At 34.5% G+C, this 21,599-nt stretch overlaps 1 protein-coding gene across 22 annotated transcripts; it reads right to left on the bottom strand.

Moving 5' to 3' along the window:
- Positions 1-9,103: 9,103 nt before the first annotated feature.
- Positions 9,104-18,699, bottom strand: LOC18440824 (uncharacterized). 22 transcript variants are annotated; one of them, XR_016040786.1, is made up of 14 exons: positions 18,319-18,436; positions 16,568-16,663; positions 16,353-16,458; positions 16,142-16,222; positions 15,282-15,395; positions 14,479-14,664; positions 13,838-13,972; positions 12,821-13,311; positions 12,401-12,484; positions 12,193-12,252; positions 11,616-11,708; positions 11,197-11,316; positions 10,242-10,559; positions 9,104-9,640 (listed from the first exon to the last, which is right to left on the bottom strand). XR_016040786.1 is itself a non-coding variant. In XM_088846746.1 (14 exons), exons 2-13 carry the CDS (start codon positions 16,639-16,641, stop codon positions 10,242-10,244), a joined length of 1,878 nt encoding a protein of 625 aa, XP_088702872.1. In that variant the 5' UTR covers positions 16,642-16,663; positions 18,510-18,699; the 3' UTR covers positions 9,104-9,678. The 22 variants fall into 22 exon arrangements, 18 of the variants coding, with proteins under 18 accessions (XP_088702872.1, XP_020527032.1, XP_088702855.1 ...); XR_016040784.1 differs by having other exon boundaries at positions 13,838-13,975; XR_016040785.1 differs by having other exon boundaries at positions 9,104-9,678; positions 13,838-13,975.
- Between the last annotated feature and the right edge of the window lie 2,900 nt (positions 18,700-21,599).

Consider the following 21,599-nt stretch of genomic DNA (forward strand, 5'->3'; position numbering starts at 1 on the left):
AATTTTTTTAAGTAATTCAATTTTTTAATATCTTATTTTTAAGTAGTTCAATTTTTTAATATCTTATTTTTAAGTAGTTCAATTTTTTAATATCTTATTTTAGGGCTTGGTATGGGTGAACAAGAATTTCGTTTCTTAATTTAAATTTTTATTTCAAAATAATATTTGCATGAAATTTGGGTTGTAACTTCATTTTTATCAGCAGAGTTGAATAAAAATAATAAAAAAATATTTTGAATAAGAAATATTGATCAAAATGAATTTAGAAGTATTATGGTTCTTTTTATTTAAAATATTACTTCATCATTTTTATTTATTTAGAATTAAAAAAAATACAGCAACACATCAAATTTTAGATAATATCTTATTTAAATAAAAAATACAAGATTAATTTTTTGCCATTCGATATGGCCTCAAAAAAATCTCAACCATTGGAACGGTGCACAAGCACCCTTCCACTGTGCACAGGAGGTGGTGGACAGGCTACTTTTTTTTTTGCCCTTCGATATGGCCTTACAAATCTCAACCATTGGAACGGTGCACAAGCACCCTTCCACCGTGCACATGAGATGGTACATAAAAATTTAAAAAACAATATAATCAGTGCATCCCAAAATATTAAATAGAAGTCCTAGGCTCTTAGTACCAAGTAAAAATAGGTCATAAACTTTGGTTTGAAAGTGGCCACAAGAGCGATTAATGGTGATTATCAACTAATGTGCATTCGAACACATACAGGAAAATTATAGCCGATTGGAAGGAACTAAAATATAAAATGTATGAATTTATTTGAATTTTGGGATGTTCACTTTAATCAATTGGGAGCACATAAAAAAAAGCAAAAAATTATATTTAATTTAAAATATAAAATTGATCAAAATACTCCTAGACCTGAGACATAGGTATGCAAAATTTCATGTTAATCCAAGCCATGAAAAAAACTTGAAATCAAAATATTATATACAATAGGGGCTTATTTTATTTCCTTATAATATAAACCGTTCTACGGTGCTCGTGCACCATTTGAGGGTCCACATGATATTGAGGGTCCACATGTTTGAGGGTTGATAAACATGATATGAACGGTATATATACATATACACAAGATGCATATATACATATACAGACATATATACATAATCTACACAAAGATATATATAAATAAAGAGAGAGAGAGAGAGATAGAGAGAGAGAAGTTTGAGAGAGCACTATTTCTGCTTAGAATTTGGGATTTCAAATGCACAACAATTCCTCTATATTTCTTCTTTTGCTTCTTCTTGAGAAGTTGGCACACCAAGTTCCTCACATTGTACATATCAACATTCACTTCTGATATGAGTTTCATCTTGTCAAGTGCACCCTGGACTACATGCGTTAGTGATCCCATAGTGAAGACCCAAATATCTGAGATAGAGATAGGCTAGGGTTAGAGAAAAGCCAACTCATTATATGGTCCCTCGAGTAAAAACCTCATGTCGGAATTATTATTGGGATCCCAAATTTTGGGGATACGACTTTAGTCTAGAAACAGTTAAAAATATAAGAAAAAAAAAATACGTATGTGTCTAAAAGGGATACGGTTTCTATGCGGCCAGCCCCCATATTGTAGAAATGTAGGCTTCGTAATAAATATATTGCAAATATAATTTGATCTTAATTTTTAGAGAATATGCAACGTTTAACATGGACAGATCATGAATATGAAAAATAAATAAAAAAATTTGAAAACTAGAAATAATAAATATATTAAAAAGACATTTGTACAGGTAGTTACAATTGTTTTTAGATGGACTACCTATTTGCATCTATCTTTAAAATGGACACTATATACCTTCAGAGTACATATTGTAGAAATGCGGTCCGGCCTGCATGAAATAATTTTCCATCTACAAAGTATAAAAACATTCAAGATTTAACAGAGACCATCAAATTTTTTAATGACAGATCTAAGTGGTTCAGAACTCGAAGTCTGTCTTTTCATTTTGTTTTTTGGAAAGCACGTGGCGATTCTAAATTGGATCCAAATGATTTTAGATAAAAAAGGTCGTCCTGAATTCTTTTTTTATCCGAGGGAGTAAGTGTACAGTACGCAACCGCATTAACAGACACATCAAAAGCCAAGTGATTATCTCCCTTCTGATAAATTCTATAGCTCCCTTCAGTAAAAACACTATCCAGAGAAATCGGTTAGGAGGAGTTCTTAACCATCAACTCACTGGAAATGCCACTACCTTCTATTTTTATGGGAAATTTATTAAATGCTCATGAGAGTTACACTATTTATCATTTTTACACCTCTAACACTATTTCAAGTTTCCAACATATGATCATGTGCCATTTTATAGGTATTTTGAAATTAAATCAAACAATGTAAATTCAATGTTAAATAGTACATCTCTCATGGGTATTCTGATAAGTTTTCTTCATCTAATTATTTATATACTTGTTTATTTTTGCTGAAATGTAAAGTGCAATTCTACTAAATGACTATTTTCACTATAAAACTAAGAAATTGACGAGGTACAACAAAAAACTTTTTATCAAGTACAAAGTAAGGGCTAAAGAAGTTGCCTATATTTTAACAAAAACTTTAAGAAACTGGATAAATGACCAAACTATGCACGTTAACACATGAAGAAAACCAAAACTATTAAGTAAGCTTAAGAGAGAGAGAAGGTAGGGAGGAAGAGATAATCATAGGTTAGGGCTACTTTGACATAAGTAAGGTTATTTATCACTTTCTAATCATAGGTTAGGGCTACTTTGACATAAGTAAGGTTATTTATCACTTTCTTTGTTTCCTTTCTCTTTTTTATATTTCTTTGTTCATTATGTGCATTTGTGGAGCACATGTTGCCTTTCTATGAAGGTAGGGAGGGAGAGAGAATCATAGGTAATCGGCTTATGGAATTCTAAGGTCGGTGCCTTTGTTTTGGTCAAAGGAGGTGGTCTTAAGTTCTTTGCTGTTGTTTATGTATGCCCACTTGAACATATTCCCTTTTAGAACTTTTTGGAACATTTTAGGAAATCTCCCACATTTTTTCTTTTTTGAGGAGAAGGATAAGGATTTTGGGATGACAGCTACAGTGCCACTGGAGCCATCGGATCGCCCAAGCTCCAATCCGACGGTGTTAGACATTCTGCCAAGTTGACCCCGGACAATGTTTGCTGGCCACAAATGGATTGTATTCTCATAAAATACCCCCATGGGCTCTTATGGTGATTGTATCTCCCCTCAAATATTTGTGTGTTTATTTTAGATTGTCCTCTTTCCTAGGTGAGATAAACCCTAAACTTGAAAATTAAGAAAAAAAAAAAAAAAAAAGAAAGTTTATAAGAATATGCCTAACTTATCAATCGCTTAAAACTTTTATTTATTTTCAACTGTTCCAACTCATGTGCATGTGTATTCAGGTGCATTTTTTAAACTGAAGTTTAAAAAAATAGATAAATTTGTCAAACAGTTCATCGCTTAAATACATTTTGATAAATTTTGCAAAAAATAAGAACGATTTTTTATAAATTTTAATTAAACGAAAAGGGGGGATGCTTATTGGGTGTGCAGTGGCCACTATAGTGACAACTTCTCGAAAATTTATCAATTAGAATAAGTGATTGTTTACAGAGCAAATTACCCTACAACACCTTCTTAAAGTTTGAATAAGAAACTAGAGAAAATTTTCTGCTTTTTTTTTTGTGGTCTTTTCAAAAGAACACCCGTTGTATACATTTACTCATAATTTCTTGGACATATTAATAAATATAAAATGGCACTATGGTTATATCCATTATATCTGATATTTTTAAAACATCACCAGTTAAACCGTTATATTTCAAATTTTAGATGTCATCTTGTTTTCTTTTTCTGTTTTTAAACTCATCGGCCACTACGGTAGTTTATCGATTGGGGCCTCGGCCACCCAACACCTTTTAATCCAGTGTTTTGAGCTCTACTTGCACGATTGTTTTCTTTTTTCTTGGAAAATTAATTTTGTCTAATCGATTCGGGTTCTTCTTGCCCATGAAATTTACACTACATGCGAACAAAAGGGAGAGAAAAACCAGTCAGTAATGTTCAAGATGATTTGAACAATGTTTATGACCCATTGAGGAATAGGTTGCTAGATGAAACGAGAAGATTTAAAGTGGCCCCTTTTCCTTGGTTTTCTTTAATGGAATAGCACTTTAGACCTAGCTAATCCCCTATCTTCTACTTTTTCCCTAATGCAAAGGCAAGGTGTGATCTAGGAAATGGATAAGGACCCTTCAAGAGGGTATATATTAATAGACTTTAACATTTGTTCTCCCCCTTGTTATCTGTAATTTACAAGTGACATGCTGATTACTTGTTTTAGAAATTTTCTAGGTTTTAAGATCTCCCTATCTTTTATCTTTTCCCTAAAGCAAAGGCAAGATGTGATATAGGAAATGGATAAGGATCCTTCAAGAGGGCATATATTAAAGGCAAGCTTTCTAATGTTTACTAGTTATATACTTCCTCCCTTTATCTAGCCGTCAGGTCCAAAATGAACGACTGAGACGGATCCAATTATAATGTTACGCATTTGTAATATTTTATTTTTATTTTTTTCTATCAAATATTTTGACACCAAATTTTGGGTGTCCACTACTCTCTTACACTTGCACTTGCAAAAAATAAAAAAAATACTACTGATAAAATAAAATGACCAAAATAGCCCTGAAAATTTCATGGGTATTTTAGTCATTTTATTTTATTGGAAATATTTTGTTTTAATTTTTTTTTAGGTGTGCCCCATTGAGATAATGCCACGAATTTATATCCATATAATTGGTAGAATAAAAACTAAAAACAAAAAACAAAAAATTTAAGACGTCAGATCTAGATCAAATAGTCAATTGCTTATTTGATCTAAATTAAACGGATGGATGAGGACAAGTACAAAACTTCTACACAATAAGGTAAGTATAGAAACATTTCCCATATATTAATAGACCTCAACGTTTGTTCTCCCCCTTCTTATCTCTAATTTACAGGTGATATGCTGATAATATATTTTAAAAAATTTCTAGGCTTTAAGATCTCCCTGTATCTAAAAAGGAATAATTTTTACATTTTAAAATAACAAATGTGCTACTGTGTGGATAATGTAGAAACCACCAATCCAATAGTTGGCAAGGTGACTCCAGCATATTATTCTTGACACCTGATCAATCTATAAAAAATTTATTCAAGAAAGTATTATGTTCTATCATTTTGATTTTCATCTGTTTCTCAGCATGACCTCAACCAATAGATTTCAAGAATGATAATTGAAAGGTGCTATTCCTCCTCTCATGATCATCAAAGTTTAGTCAAAGAGCGAAAGAGTGAACAATAAGTTGTTCACAACGACCAACACAAGAAAACAAGGAAAATTTATCACGATACACTTGAGAGATTAACTATTTAACATTTTACTTATAGTTTCATAAATTCGCCTTCAAATTCAAGGTCAAGATGGAATGGTTTTAAATGGGAAAAATGCTAAATAATTTACACTTCAGTTGTATTTTGATGAATCCCCCATAAAACAATAAAAAAAGCCTAATGATGTATTTTGATAAATTCCCCCATAAAACAATAATGAAAGCCAAGCAAGGTAGCATGTAAATCAATGTGTGTCTAGACCCAAATGTCCAAACTTTATAAGAATTTTATTGCACCCAGAACTAAAAAATCATTGGTCGATAAGCCAGAATTGAAAAATCAATGGTCTATAGCTCCGTGGAATATCCATGGTTATAAGCATCAAGATCCCTTTTTTTCTATTTTTTTGGGAAAAAATTACATTATAGTAGTGATTCAATGACGAGCATTTTCATTTATGTTCTCCAAAAAGGACCCGCAATGAGTTAAACACGTATGTTCCAAAGCGCGTTAAATATTGTTAGTTGTTGAACTGTGATGGTCGATTTTATACAAGGAAAAAGTTCATATCAAGCCTCTGTCTTATTCAAATATATTAGTGTGTTCATTCAAAAATTAGTTGAAAAAATTCTCAAATCACTCATTTCAACCTCGACAATCATGGGTATAAAAAAAAGTAAAGGATTTCATACCCCAAAAATAACAATATATTTTGTAACATATTATAATAATACATTTTGTAATATATTATCTGGACTATCGATTTTCAAGTATTTATAGATTCGTCAGAACTGCATTATTTTTAGAGACTTCAATTTCGTAATTAGGTGGAGAACGAGATTTTCTGGTGGTGTTTGCAAGCGGGGGCTTTCTTTTTTTTTTAATAGAAATGCTGCCCTATATGAACGACACCTTTATTTGAGCGTGTTGTTTATATAAGGTGCCCATCTTGAACAATCAAAGTAAGTTGCGCGATACAATTTTAGTTGGCTTGAAAATATGTTACACCCCTACTTATAAATTTTAAAACTTCAAAATGGTACGAATCGAGCAAATCTATAAATATTTGTAAGTCTTAAAAATAGTTGGTCCAGATAATATATTACAAGATACTTTATTTTTAAGACTTAATATCCTTTTTTATCATAAAAAACATAGAACAAGATCATTTATCTTCGATCTAAGGTCATGATTATTATCAGATGCCATTAGATTTAAATTCGGATGGTTGGAAATGTTCCATTTACCACACTCAAAGTTCAAAAGAAATTTTTCGAACGTTGTAACACATCTTAAGCTCTAGGACTAACATATGACAATTTCGAGAGATTGTGATCTTCTTACACCAAAGGAAAATGGTCTTATAGTATACGACTTCTTCTTTTTTCCATATCTTAAAGTCGAGATAATCAATTGGAACATGTTTCAACATCACAAAACCTTACTGATGGATTTTGAGATGTGTCTCATATCTATAGTATAAGGTTGTAACCTCATATCATTTCTTTCTTTTAAATTAAAGGAAAAAGTAACCCACCTTGTATCAATTTATCTGGGCCTCCATTGTCGAAATTTTTAAGTGTTTACAGATCTGCTCAATCTATACCGTTTATTTGAAATTCTAGATTTCATAATCAAGGTTGAAGGTAATTTTTCAAGCTATTATAAGGTTTCTAACACCGTAACTCCATTTTTTGACAAAATTTAAGCATACGCCGTACTTGTATGGTACAATAGTATAAGGTTAATCACCCCATAACCTTACGGCTGGCAATGGGCCAGCCGGCCTGGGTTGGGCAGTCCCCAACCCATTTCTAGTCGTCTTCGTCTTCCAATGAGGGCTGGCCAAGCTCAGGCCGGGCTAAAGGGGCTCTAGCCCTATCAAGGTTGGGCCGTGTTGGATTAAATAAAATTAAGGAAAAATAAAACAAAAAAGGATGATGAAATAAGGGCCAAGCTAAATTGGGCCGGCCTTGTCTTGACCCTAACCCGGCCCAGCTCTCAGGCCGTGGTGCTGGGGCCTGGCCACATTTCGTAGCCTAGGCCCTAGGTTTTTTAATGTCAAGCCAACCCGGCCTATTGCCACCTAGCTTGATAACCTCAAAAAATATTAAAAAACTGAAGGAGATTGCGTGAGATTATAAATAGGAAAAGTATATAACGAGACCATTTAGCTCAAAGTTCAAAAAAAAAATTTTACAGTTTATGACATACTCAAGCTATCAAATTTCATATTTTGTAAATAATTGTGACCTGTAAATAATTGTGACCTTCATGTATCATGCATAAATGGTTAGCCCATCATATAACTGCATAAATGGTTAGTCCATCATATAACTATAAATGTTATGCCTCTCGAGATAAAAAATTCAACCAAATTCTATTTACCAGAGGCTTGCCAACATAATATATATACAATTCATGTCACGTGCACATAAAAAGGAGAGGAGAGAGAGAGACTTTCGTTTCAATTGCAAGAGAGACACTTGTTTTCATGAGAGAGAGAGAGGAACTTTCTTTTGATGTGCCTCTAAGACGGACGAGAGACTTTCTTTTCATTTCATGTGCCTTTTGCAAGCATTTCTTGGCATCTCTTGAAGGAATTCTGCTTCTCTATCATTATTCTCTTCCAAAACCAGGCAATGTAAGCCTCGGCCCGTTCATCAACCTTCTCCATGAAATCATCACCACCCATTTCGCTACATCTATGAGTATAAAAAATGCAGCTATCTTCATCAGAGTTTCTCTCTCTAACTGTATCACTGGGGCAGCTTTCTTGGTTGCACAATAATAGGGTTGAGAAACCATCACCTTGGGATCTAAAGTGAGCCTCCAACCCAACATTTTTCTTCTTTTGTTTCTTCAGAAGTTGGCAAAGAAAGCTCTTGACTTTGCATATGCCCACCTTCAGCTCGGGTGCAACTTTCATCTGATGAAGAGCACCATTCAACACTTGCTTTACTGAATTCATAATGAAAAGCTCAATGTGAGAGAGAGAGACCAATAGACAAGATGAAGGCAGTGGTTTGATCCCCTGGAGGAAGCAGGAAAGAGGGGCATATAAAGAGGTTTACAAATGGGAGACAAAAAGGTCTTGTAGTGGATTAGCTTGAATTCCATAGAATATAAGAAAGGCACCCACAGGCTGGTCTGATAAAAAGCTAAGCCTCTCCCTTTAGCTCTTCCCTTTTAAGTTCTTTATATTTTCTTCTCTCACTATCTAGCAATACTTGGCTTTGTGGGAGTAAAAGATGAGAGAAAGCAATAGCTATGGCTTGTTTAATACTGGGGTAGGTGAAATTATGATTGCAAAAATGAATGAAGCTCTTAAGAGCTTAGGAATTGTTTATAGAAAGGGCACTTGCTCTGATTCCTTGAGAGATTTTCCTTTGCCTAAAGGTTTTAGTTTTGCCACAAGCTTAGGAAACTCCCTACAACTTTCCTCCATTGCCCAAGCAAAAAGTATACATTACCACTCAAAATTTGAAGAAAACAAGAAAAAGGCAATGGGTACATTGCTCCACAAAATTAACCTTTTCATGGGTTTCTTTGTTTGTGCAAGACTAGAACAAAGGGAATCCCTCTTTATGGAGCACATGCACCATTGTAGAGCCCATTGGGGGTGGGGGGAAGAGAGGTAGAGGTCCAAGGAGTAAGAGAGAGAGAGAGAGAGAGAGGAGAGAGAGGTAGAGGTCCAAGGAATATGACAAGGAATTTCCAAAATCATTATTTTTTTTGCATTTTTCTGTCCACATTTACAAGCTCATGTATACAGCATAGTAGAAAGAGCATGGGCACCCTTCCTTCTTCCATCTCATTGACACCTCAGCACTGACAGGTCAGCATCTCCACGTGTATGTGTGGTCCCTCGTGGCAGCCCCCACCCGCCTAATCATTTGCTTCCATTTGGGCTAAAATATACAAAGTCACCAGAAAGAGTGACTGTTCTCTAAGAAAATAGAAGTAAAAATAGGAACAGCCTCTAGGCCCAAGTGGTAACGGTGGTGAGGATGCCTAGTGTTTCATTCCTACCGAGTCCCAAGTTAACATTAAAAAGAATAGAGAAGCAAAAAATATGCAGTAGGTAAATAAAGAAACAGGTCAAGACATAACATTAACAAAGACAGAAGCAAATGAAATCCATGGTTAAATGCTAAGCTTAGCATGGGCATTCTGAATCGATGACCATAGGTAATGGTTTAGGAAAGGCGTGGGCCATATTTACTGTGCTTGAGCAGGAGCAGTTGTTTTCTGCAAAAGAAGATTGATCAGGTGCTCACAATCAGGACCTGCCACAAATATCAGTATCAAACCTCTCTCTCTCTCTCTCAAAAGAATGAAGGTATTTTTGTGTGTGTGTGTTTTACTTGTTTGATGGTCTTTTTTTTTTTTTTTGGGGGGGGGGGGGGGGGGGGGGGGAGCGGATGGGGGGAGCGTGGGAGGGGGGGGGGGGGCAAGAAGTGCGGGATCAGTTCGTGCGAAGGTTCTCTGTCAACTCAAGAATGAAAGTATTTTGTGCTCAACAAAGCGTGAGAGAGACGTCAGATTATGTGAAGAGGGCAGCAATAATACGAATAGAAAGAGGGATTATAGTATGGGAAAAAAAGAGATTATCATGCAGCATGTGCTGATCTTACAATGCAAACAATCTATAATAGCAACAACAAAAATGAGTATAGTAGAGCTGCATGTACATGATATCAGGGGATCCCACTGATACTGATATTATATATGTGTGTCTATTGTTATCATGTAATCCTACCCACCCATATTGTATGTGTGTGTGTACACAAATACAGAGAGAGAAATGAGAGAGGCGAAGCCACATAGATTCTAGCAACCTGAAACCCACCTAAGAAATCATCAAGGCTGGAAGGAATAGGTATCGAAAGCGAAAGTCAAAAGGTACAAGCCCACAACTTCGAGCACCCACAATGCGTTTGCTCCTTTGCAATGAACATTCTCTCAAAGCAGCAGCCTGTTGAGGTTCAAGGAATTGGGCAATCCACCCATGAAGAGCCACTTCATCAACATGGGTCCTTGCAAAACAATGAAGCATTTTAGGGAGAATCAGCTTCCCCTTGCTCGTTACTCCAATAGAAGCACGAACATAGTCCCTGAGTGAATATTGAAGCTCTTCTTTTACATTCTCAGCTGTGAAAATTCGCACCTGCACATATTTGCGATTGTTCAGGTTTTCACATTGCCTTGTCTTGGGGAACTGACCATAAGAAAGATGGGGAAGCTCCAAGAGTGCTCTACTGGTTTTGAATGGCGGCATTAGAATACCATGAGTTTTCAATCCTTTAGGATACTTTAAACAGATGTGGAAAAATAAGGAAATGTCTAAATTCAAAAGTACGATAAGAGTTATCTGTGTCTGGGTGTGTGTGCATGCATGTGTCGGTGTGTGTGTACAGGCAGAAGAGAGCACGGAAGGGACCAGGGGGAGCCTCTCTGTCCTGCAAAGCAAGACAGAAGGGGAGCAGGGTTGAGAACTTCAATATTATTTTACACATCCTAGTAAATTTATCATGATTTGATCTAAAAGCAGTAACAATGTGGCTTCATGCAATTAATCCAAAAAAAGTAAAGATGAAATAAAAAGGAAGTGAAGAGCAAGTATGAAATGGGGAGGAGGTAACATAATTGGAGAAAGTTTCAGAATTTGTTCCAACCAAAGTGAACACTGGTGGAGTCATGAGAAGGAAGACAACGAAAAAGAGAAGATAAAGCCTTTCAAATCTTTTTTATCTTCACTACCAATATAAGAGCTACTAAAAAACAAAAAAGGTGGATTCACTTACAGCAGGAGAAGAATACATCCCACAACTAAGAGCAAATGCCACTTGAGGATCTGGATTATCAACACAATACACTTTCTGTTCCTCTGAAATCTTGAATTTATGAAGGGCCAGAAGCAAAGCCTGAGAATAACAGCACCCAATGAATCAATCAAACAAGAATTCTTAGTACTAATATAAAAGAAGGGCAAGAACACAAATAAAAATATAAAATAAACGACATGATTCACTTGAATTTAGAATGATTTTTGTTTGGGGGGGACGGGGAGAGGATGAAGAGATCATCATACCAACTGGACCCAGTCCGTTACAGATGAAAATTTAAGTCAAGAAAGAAAGCCAAGAACCTAAAAGAAAATTACTTAAAAGACCAACACTGAATGAGCTCAGGAAATAAAAGAAGCAAAGATAAAGGAACATACTAATTGTGGCCTGTGAACTGGAGGCTTCATATTCAGTATAACATATTCAATGAAAGCAGCACTGAAGGAATGTCCTCCGACAGTATATGCAGCCTGAAAATTTTGGTATCGACAATGCTCGTTATCTTACAATAAACTATTGCTGACTTCATACTGATGACAAAAACATGCACATGTTTCAAATTTTAGTCAAAAATAATGCCTGATATCTTTCTTTTCCAACAAGCAACCTGACATGTGCAACTTTATCAACACGAATCCCACTCACCTTATTTCCTTCATAAACTCATCACTTGGGATTTGGCTTTCTTTAATTTCGCAATAGTGTTCTGCTTTTGTTTTTTCTTTTTCTTTTACATTTTGTTCTGCTTTAAACTTCTCAAACATTCAATTTTCCAGTTTGAGTTTTACCATTGATATTAAATGCTTTTCACATTTTTTTCCACAGTGCATCAGCCCTCACCTCAACTGAACTATACTATCCCCTGATTTCTCAATTCTATGGTCAAAATATAAAGCTTTTTGTAATAGTTCATAAATAGCATCAGCATGCAAAGTTCAGAAAGGGGAGCCAAACCTTTTGCATGAGCGAAAAAAGCTTTATTTCATTTCGTGGAACTCCATATGCCAAATAAGCCTGTAAAATCAGGATACAAGACTTAGCATGTGAGTTGAAGGCAGTCATATTCAGTCTTTCCATAATCCATATTTTTAGTGTTGGATGACGATTAGAGCTTCCTCTAGAGCCACATTAACTAATACAATATATGGACAGAAAGACTCACATGCATAATGAGAGCATTATATAAATTGATCCAAAACGCCAGCTTCTCATCACAAGATAAATGTGTAGGGTTCACTTTTCCCAGCTGCTCAACCAACACTCTAATTGACATAAGCAAATTAATCATTTGAGGAAATAGAAGAAGCAAAAGAAAGTTTCCAACATGACTGAAACAGCGAAAAAGTATTGAGCTCATCACCAAACACAAAACAGTGTAAACAAAAGCAAACAAATAAACTAATTTATCATGAAGATTTTTAAAAGCAAAATAGGTAAACTAATCTAAATAAAGAAGAGTGCTTCAAAGATTACAGAAGAAATTTAAATAGAATGATCTAAGCAGGGATGTCATAATGGAAAGAATAAATTAGAAACCAAACTGTAGCAGAAATGAGAACTAGAAAAGGGAATTTGTTTTCACCTAAAATTTCTCAGAGCCTCAGCAGCATGTTCAAGCTGTTTCTTCCCAACCGACATCCAAGAAACCTCAATTGCTGAACTGTATCTTCCAATATTTCTCCAACTTAACTTTCCACGAACTCTATAAGGATCAAAAAAAATTTCAGTTGCCAAAACCTCACTACCATACTGTAACTCCAGCATAGGACTTTGAACGGGTGGCGTTCCCATCAACAATCCTGAGGGAGATGACGAAGGGAAGATATGTTCCTTAGGAGATATAAGGGAATCACTCCTATTCGAACAGCAGGATTTGGAAGAAAGAGAGGAAGAATCTGCTAGAGAGATGAATATGTTTCTCATGCATCTAACCATCTCCTCTGAAAGTTTATTGGGGTGATGCCAAAGGTCTTCCAAGGACATTTTCTCTGCGATTATATAGATTTCTTGACGATCTGGCTCTGCAGCTGCAGTGTTGTTCTCTACCATGGGCATATTAAGTCTACCCAATTTCTGATGAAAATGCCGTGTCAGAATGTGTATTCAAATTTTCATCACTTTTACCATTATTTTATATGTGAATGAATTCTTAAATTGTATGGTCTCATCTTAGAAGAAGGAGAAAGTTATGCTCTAAATGCCAGACCAAGAGGCTGCAACCCAGTAGTCCTTGTATTTGTATCTTTGACAAGATGGACTTTTTAACAAGCAATCAGATTATTTGATCTTAAAAAAAAATCATGACTGCATTTCAACATCGGGGAAAGAACCTATTTTAGTTGCAACACAATCGAAACTTGTATTATAGAAACCATGTCAGAAAATGCGAGAGAGCATTTTACTACTCAAAATCTTTTTCTGAAAAAGGCTCGGTATGAAACACATCGTATCCAACTATAGAGGCCACAATGTGGTACCAGGGCTCAGAATGACTCCAGGAAATCTTAGGAACACAGTGATATTTATTCCATTTGATGACATATAAGAAAGTTTCAGGAAAAACGTTAGAGAAAGGAAATGGTAGCAAACTAATTAGTACCACTTCTTCTGGACTTGAGCTAGATGCTTCGCTGCTAGTATTGGATTGTGAACCACCTACTTCATCGCATAGGACTGCTTCAGCTGGAAGATGTCTTTGAGGGACGGAATGCTTTAAACCTCCAAACCTGGATTTCTTCTAAATGATACAAAAACCCAATCCTTTATTGTGTTTTTCAAAAAGAAGAAAAATACAATTGCAATAAATCAAAATCATAGAGTTAGACAACTTTTACAGAAGACCATAATCCATCTATTTCCACCCAGTAAAATTTAATCTTAACATAAACATAAAAGAATGCTTTTAAAATATTTCATGATCAGACAAGCATGTGTATACATGTAAATCATATACATGGATAGCTTAAACCTGTACACCATTTTCAAATTCAGATGTTGCCTATCCATGTTCATGGTTTTCAAAACACATTCCATGGCTTATTTTTGCCTTTAAATAATAGAGGCAATTGTTAAATCAAGCAACAAGTTCAATGAAAATACTTAAATTTGTGAACAAGTAGAATGTGATGTTCACAACTGAAATGTGATGTTCGCAACTGAAAGTAATAATTATAATCAGATTACATACTTTAAAATGTAAAAAGTATAATGGAAAATGCTAAGAAAGGAACGATGAAATACCATGCTATCCAATTTATTGAGGGAACACAGCAATTGCGACTGTGAAGGTGACTGTTTCAAACGATACTCCATAAGGCGCCTCTCATTCCTTTCCTGACTAAGCTGAAAATTCAATGAAAGCATCTCTTTTTCAAGCTTTAAAACTGTAGCCTCCAAAGTGGCAATTTCAGACAAGAGATCTTGTGCCTGTGTAAGATATTAGACAAAGAAAATTAATAGGACACAACACAGCAAGAAAAATAGAAAATAAGGTAATAGCAAACACAACACAGCAAGAAAAATAGCAAATACGGTAATAGCACATATAGAACTACCCTGAAGCAAACATTTGGGTATTAGCTTGGATATTTTTATTTTATTATTTGAAAATCATTAACTAAATTTCTACTAAAAAAGAAAGTGAGCTGCTCACCCTATTGCTCCAAATTTCATTAAAGATAAGAGGCAATTTCAAAAGGCTACCTCCATCCATTGGAAATCAAACATTATCATATTGTGTCATTTTCTTTATTATTTTTCTTAGTTATGATGTTTCTACATTTGGTACCATGAGGATTTTAATGTCCGATATCTGTTTAGAGTATAAATATTATGCCTTCAAATGCCAGCAATGTTACGTTGGGTAAAACTGTCAGCATAAGAAAATTAAGGGAGTGCTTGTTCAAAAAGAAAAAAAAAGGAACAGAAAGTTAAGGATAGTGTAGAATTTTTAGAAATGGAAATTCACCATTTCTACATGAATTTGACAAAACTCAGGCATTTTCAATTTGGCTTTTAAGTTCTATAAAAGAGAAAATCCATACATCAGATGGAAGGCAGGACAAACTTGACAAGACTAGAGAATCACGCCCAACTGCACTTTCAAGGGCACCATGCAGTTCCATTTCCTCCTGGAGCTGCTTTTGCAGTCTTTGAACCTGCAAGGAAACAAATGATTAAAACAAGTGATATTTGTAAATCGCGTGAGCAATCCATACTGGACAAATATGTCAATATATAAATATAGTTTCTAGGCAAAATAAAATCAGAAAAAGAAAATGAAGAACTCAATCAATTAGCAATAATGCGGATATGAGTATTCATGTATATGCTTCAACACGACAGAAAGGGCGGATCAAATACCAATTTGCATGTAGAACTTCCTTTACATTTTGTGCTCACAATTGGCATTGTATCTTTGCATTGGGATGGATTTGAGCATGTAGAATTTCCTTTACATTTTGTGCTCACAATTTCCATTGTATCTTTGCATTGGGATGGATTTGAGCATGTAGAATTTCCTTTACATTTTGTGCTCACAATTTCCATTGTATCTTTGCATTATATCATAATCACTGTGTTAGGGTTTATCCAGAGGAAAGAAAACAGATCCAACATATGAAACACCAAATTACAATATTTTTATTCCGTAGTCTTCTCTTAGACTGCACTCACATTTGGTTTGTTCTGTGAAGGCTTGAAAAAGAGAAATGTAAGCATCCTAATGGAAGGGAAGTTCTAGGCCTTTTTTAATGCATATATATGTCATTGAGAAAAGCTCTCAAAGTTTTGAGAAAAACTTTTCCATTTAAAATAATACCTTTTAATACATAAGCAAAAGATGATCATGTTAATACAAATACGTTCAATTGACTCTTATACTTCAGTCGATGAACACACTTACATCCTGTTCAAGCTGCAACCTGTAGAGACAGGTGTCATTGCTCCCCTCATGTGTCCCAACTTCTCCATTAGAACCAAACCCCTGAAATGTTTGTGAAGTTGAAGTCATAACAGCATGGAAGTTCAAACAAAAACAGCAATCTAGCATAGCCGTCTAGTGAATGTGGCACATCACAAGCATTCACACTACGCATCAGAAATTTAAAACTCACCTCGAACTCGGATGAGCGATCATTCTCAGAGTAACCTTCAATAAACGACCTGCTTTCAGCAAGATGGCTGCTTTTGACATCCTGGGAACAACTATGAAGAGGGCTACTGTTGACAGGACAAAAACATGTAAGTCAATGGCAACCACAAGAAAGAAGAAGGGGATATTCGAAAGAGGGAAACCAAAGAAAGGAACTATAGAGAATAAATTACTCACAATATCAAGTCAAACCCAACACCAGAAGAATTGTGTATCCCATAGTCATGGGATTCAGCACTTAGGCAAAGCATTTACAGAGATTTGAAGGCTTCTCTACAATATGTGAGACAAAAAGTAAGACTTGAATGAAATATGAAGACTAAAAAGAAAAGAAAAAGAAATAAACAATATGCAGATCAATCGAATCCTTCCATATATAACTGTTGAAAAGCTTCAGATGCCTCCACCATGAAATCCATGTGAATAAGAACTTAAATGAAATAATTAGGACCAGTTTAAAATTGCAATCAAGAAAGGTGCTCTTATCTTCATTTAAAGTATAAATAAGTTGCTATCAAAACTTGTGGTTCAAATACATTTTATAGAGAAAATAAAAGAAGGCCAGAGACCAGAGCACTGAACTTCGTGGTGTCGCCATTTTCCTGCTACCTAAAACTTAACAACCATTACTTGAGTTTGCACTGAAAAATTGCAATTCTAAATCTAAGAAATTTTGGCACAATTCTCTAAATTCATTTTTTAGTATAGGAAACTTCTGTTGAAAATTCTTGAATCCAAAAATTGCTCAATCAGACAATGGACAATGAATTCTTCGGCTTATTCGTTGTCTACGAAAAAAATGCCATACTAATCATGAAGAAAGAGGCTAAAAGGCCAAAATGGAATAAGGTTCAAAGCCCTGATAAAACATCTTCAATACATGGAAAACCAAAGAATTTACTGTGTTCATAGTACAAAAACAATTTTTTTTAATGTGACTGTGAAAACCTACCGAGAAGAAAGTAAAGCAGAAAGACATCAATCCTGTCTATTCTTCAACTCCAAAATTCTTGAGAAAAAAGTAAATCAAAAATTCAAAGACGCAGAAACTTCCAATTGTAATTTAAGTAACTCTGGATTCTTCGCCTTCGTGGAGGTAAAGACGGGATACAACCTAAATATGCAACTATATTGGGCCATTACTGAATCACAGAATATTCGAAAATAAAAACTACAAGTATACGAGTATGTAATTCAAATACAATAGGGAAATGAGGAACCTCATCTTTAACAAATTGAAACCTCGCGAAACACATAGACACGTACTTAAAAGATGACGAGAGAGAGAGAGAGAGAGGGCCTTCATTTCTTCTATAGACGTGCACACAAATAAGAAATCGAAGAGAGAGAGAAGGACCCGCATTTCTCCTATTGCAGTGCAGAAAAACAAGAAGCCAAAGAGAGAGAGAGAGAGAGAGAGAGAGTAAATGAACACAGAAGAGAGAGAGTGGACTTACCCAAAAAAAGAAGTGAGAGTAAATAAACATATAAGAGAGAGACAGTAAACACAAGAAATAGAGTAAATAAACACAGAAGAGAAGAAAAGAGAGTGAACGAGTAAACATAGAAAAGAGAGAGCTAGAGAGAGAGATAATAAACACAGGAAAGAGAGTAAATAAACACAGAAGAGAAGAGAAGAGAAGTGAGAGAGTAAACACGGAGAAGGGAGAACTCCAGCTTTCATCGGCTTTCATCTTATAAAAGAGACAATACACATGAAAGCTGAGACAATAAACATGAAAGCAGAGACAATACACACGAAAGCCGAGACAATACACATGAAAGTAGAGACAATACACATGAAAGCTGAGACAGAGAAAGAGGGAACTCCATTATCCAACTCCATTGCTCTACTAAGCTCTAACACCACTCCTCCGTAGCGAAAATAACAAACAACACTACAAAACCCTAACTCAGAATATACATACCTTAGACATGCACCTAAGCCCTACAACTTCAACTCCTCAACCAAACACTAAAAAAGTTCAAAGCCATTAAAAGCGCGAGCCGGTAACAGGAATTCAAATCCCATTCCCAATTCAAATCGCCACATTCTGATAACGAATCCGAGTTCATTAAACCGACAATATTTCCAAATAGGATAAAACAATGAAAGTACTTTTAATTATCACTCTACTCATGTCCTTTCTCTGCAACTTTTTCCCACGAAAGATGCCCTAAAATCTATCCCCAATGAAACAATTCAGACATTCTCTGCAAAAATTAGGGCATAGTTTTGTCAGTTAAGGTGAAGACAAGGAAATGGAGACTGAGTTTTTGAAAAGGAGAATACGTCCATTTTTCTCTGTGTCTTGTTACAACTGTGAGTTCATGGACTTTGCACAGATTTGAACGGCTGCGATTGAGTCGATGGGAGGAGTGAGGTTTGATCTGACCCCTTGGTGATTTTAAACTCGTCTGTGTCAGTTGGTTTCAGTGTCCGTGAACGTATAGTGCCTACAGATTGGCGGTCTTTTGTCAAATGACCTAATGGCCCTTGGGCTTGTCAAAATGAACGGAATATGTAGATTTATTGCTGAAATGGCCCTGTCTGAGGATATGACAAGCCCACCACGACTGCAATAAGTAAATATTAATTCCTATATATCACCCCTTTGGATCATGATTCATGGCAACCACGATCTATACCTAATTAGGATTTATTTTTAATGGAAAAAGTTAAAATAAGGTAGGCTATATACAAAAAAAGTAAAGTTCCATCTCAAAACTTATTTAAAATTATAGTTTTATTGTTGAAAACCTTCAAATCGATCATCTCGATCTTGATCATTATGTTCGTAAAAAAAAATAGGATTTCAAACCCTAATAATAGTGTATATTATAATACACTATCTAAACCATCCATTCTTACATGTTTGTGTATCTAAATGATCTTTACTATTTTTTGAATTACAAATTTTGATATTCAGTATTAGAAGTAAATTTTAGAGCCACTAGGTATTTCCCATGGCCAAAGTGCTTTTCGAACAAGATTTTGAGGTTTTCCTTAATCATAGCAAACTGCATTAATTTTTTATTAGTAAAGTATTTGCGAGTTAGTCGTCTTATGCATCTACTCTAATTTTCTCAAGGGATTTAAGACTTGAAACCAGTGTAAGAAAAATCGAACCGGAATGGTTAACAGGAAATGGGGTTGGAACCAGTTCAACTGACCTAACTGAGTAAGCCCTATGTAGTGAAAAAAGTGTGTAAAAATAAAAAATAGACCAAAAAAATCGAATAAACTATGAAATGTATATTTAAAGCATGATTAAACAAAGCACATCCAAATGAAGTTGAAAATTAATGAAACAAATGAAGTTGAAAATTAATGAAAAAAAAAATAGATTTTAAAAAATCGATTTGTGCCAAAGGTATTTTTGAAAAAAAAATTAAAACGATGGGAAAATGTAAAAATAAGTATTAATGGCCAAATAAATTTTCTAATCTTTGCCAAAATAATACAAAACATTAAATATAATATATATATTACAAACGAAATCCCTTATTTTTTGGGATTTCATATAATTTTTTTGATTTTTTTAAAATAGCCAGCTTGTTCCGATCTAACTAGGTGGTATTCACATCTCAAATCACTACAACTCTATTTTGGTTTGTATAAGGTTGAGACCCTAAATAATCAACGTAAGGTGCACTTTCAAATAGTGCCTAAAGATATTGTTCAGCATCAAAAATCCTTGCGATGGCCTAAAAATTTATTTTCATCTCTAATTATAAAATTTAAATATTAAAAAATAGTGTAGATTGAGCAAATCTATAAACACTTGAAAATCTTGAAAATTGACGGTCTAGATAATATATTATAAAGATGCACTATTTTCAAGACTTTTAAATTTATTTTTTTCTCATGTCCATACATCTTGTGGTCGAGATGATAGAAATAAGGATTTTCAATATCGAAACAACCTCTTCTAATGAATTTTTTAAGTACATCTTAATTTGACTGATTAAGACATCACCCTTATATGAATTTTTTCCTTGAATAATTGTAATGACCAATCCAAACGAATACAAATTCGACTATTTATCAGCTCTATATTCAGTTTTTTTTTTTCAATATTAAGATCATGGTGGTCGACATGATGCACCAGTAAAATTTTAGGTCCAAAATTTAAACCCAATATGGATCTTGGAAGATGGTCACACTATGGTAAGTGCATTCCTAGACATACCCAAACCCTATCTTTTTTTATTTGTTGATAGAATTCCTCTTTGGGGAGATGATTCAAACCTACGCTTCACACCATGGGATCCCCGACAAACCTACCAAATATATGCATTTTTTTTTTGGTTGGATAAGTGGGAATACAAGCCCCTACCCATTTTTAGAAATAATTAGCAGTTTTCGTGGGAATTGAAATCTAAATCGGTAGCTGAGGCTAAAGTGATGCTACCACCATGACTTCAACCCCATTTCCAATATATACAAACTTAAATGCAAATAAAATATAGGTGAGGATTCTATGGGTGAACTAGCTCATGTACAACCATGCTTCCTCTCTTTGAAATCTATTTAAAGTATGGGATTGGGATCCAAATTTTACAGCTCTACATTCGACACTATGGTGATCATGAATATGAAAAAAAATAAAAAATAGATTTGAACTTCTTTAAAAAAAATTAAGAATTTCTTGCACCTGTCTCTTTGAGTTTAATTGGGTATCCTTTTTCTATCATATATCTCAACTATGAAAGTTTTTTTTTTTTTTTGGTGAGTCACCGAGGAGAGTGCCCCTATCCTTTGTAAGAATTGAGTCTAAGAAGTAGTAGTGTTGCAAATCGTCAAGCGCTAATATTAAAGGGACGAAATGTGTTTCTTGACTCATATATTCCACTAACATAAAAGATATTTGACTGAGGTTTGTATAAGGTTCCCACCTTATACTATACGAGGCACCTCTAAATTTTGCCAAAAATTTAGTTACGATTTCAAGAACATTAAAATAGTTTGAAAATCTATAATCTAATTTAAGTATAAAATTTTAAATTCTAAAAACAGCGTAGGTCAAACAGATCTATAAATACTTGAAAATAAATAGTCTAGATAATTTGTTACAAGATCTACTATTTTTTTGACTTAAAATTCTTTGTTTTCTTTATATTTATACATCTCAATGTCGATATGACCGATTAGAATATTTTCCAACTTCAAAACATTTTTTTCTACTGGATTATTGAGGTGCACCTT

This window comes from Amborella trichopoda, chromosome 1, assembly GCF_054954075.1.
Source record: "Amborella trichopoda isolate Santa Cruz 75 chromosome 1, AtrichopodaSantaCruz75HAP2 v2.0, whole genome shotgun sequence".
Lineage (NCBI taxonomy): Eukaryota > Viridiplantae > Streptophyta > Magnoliopsida > Amborellales > Amborellaceae > Amborella > Amborella trichopoda.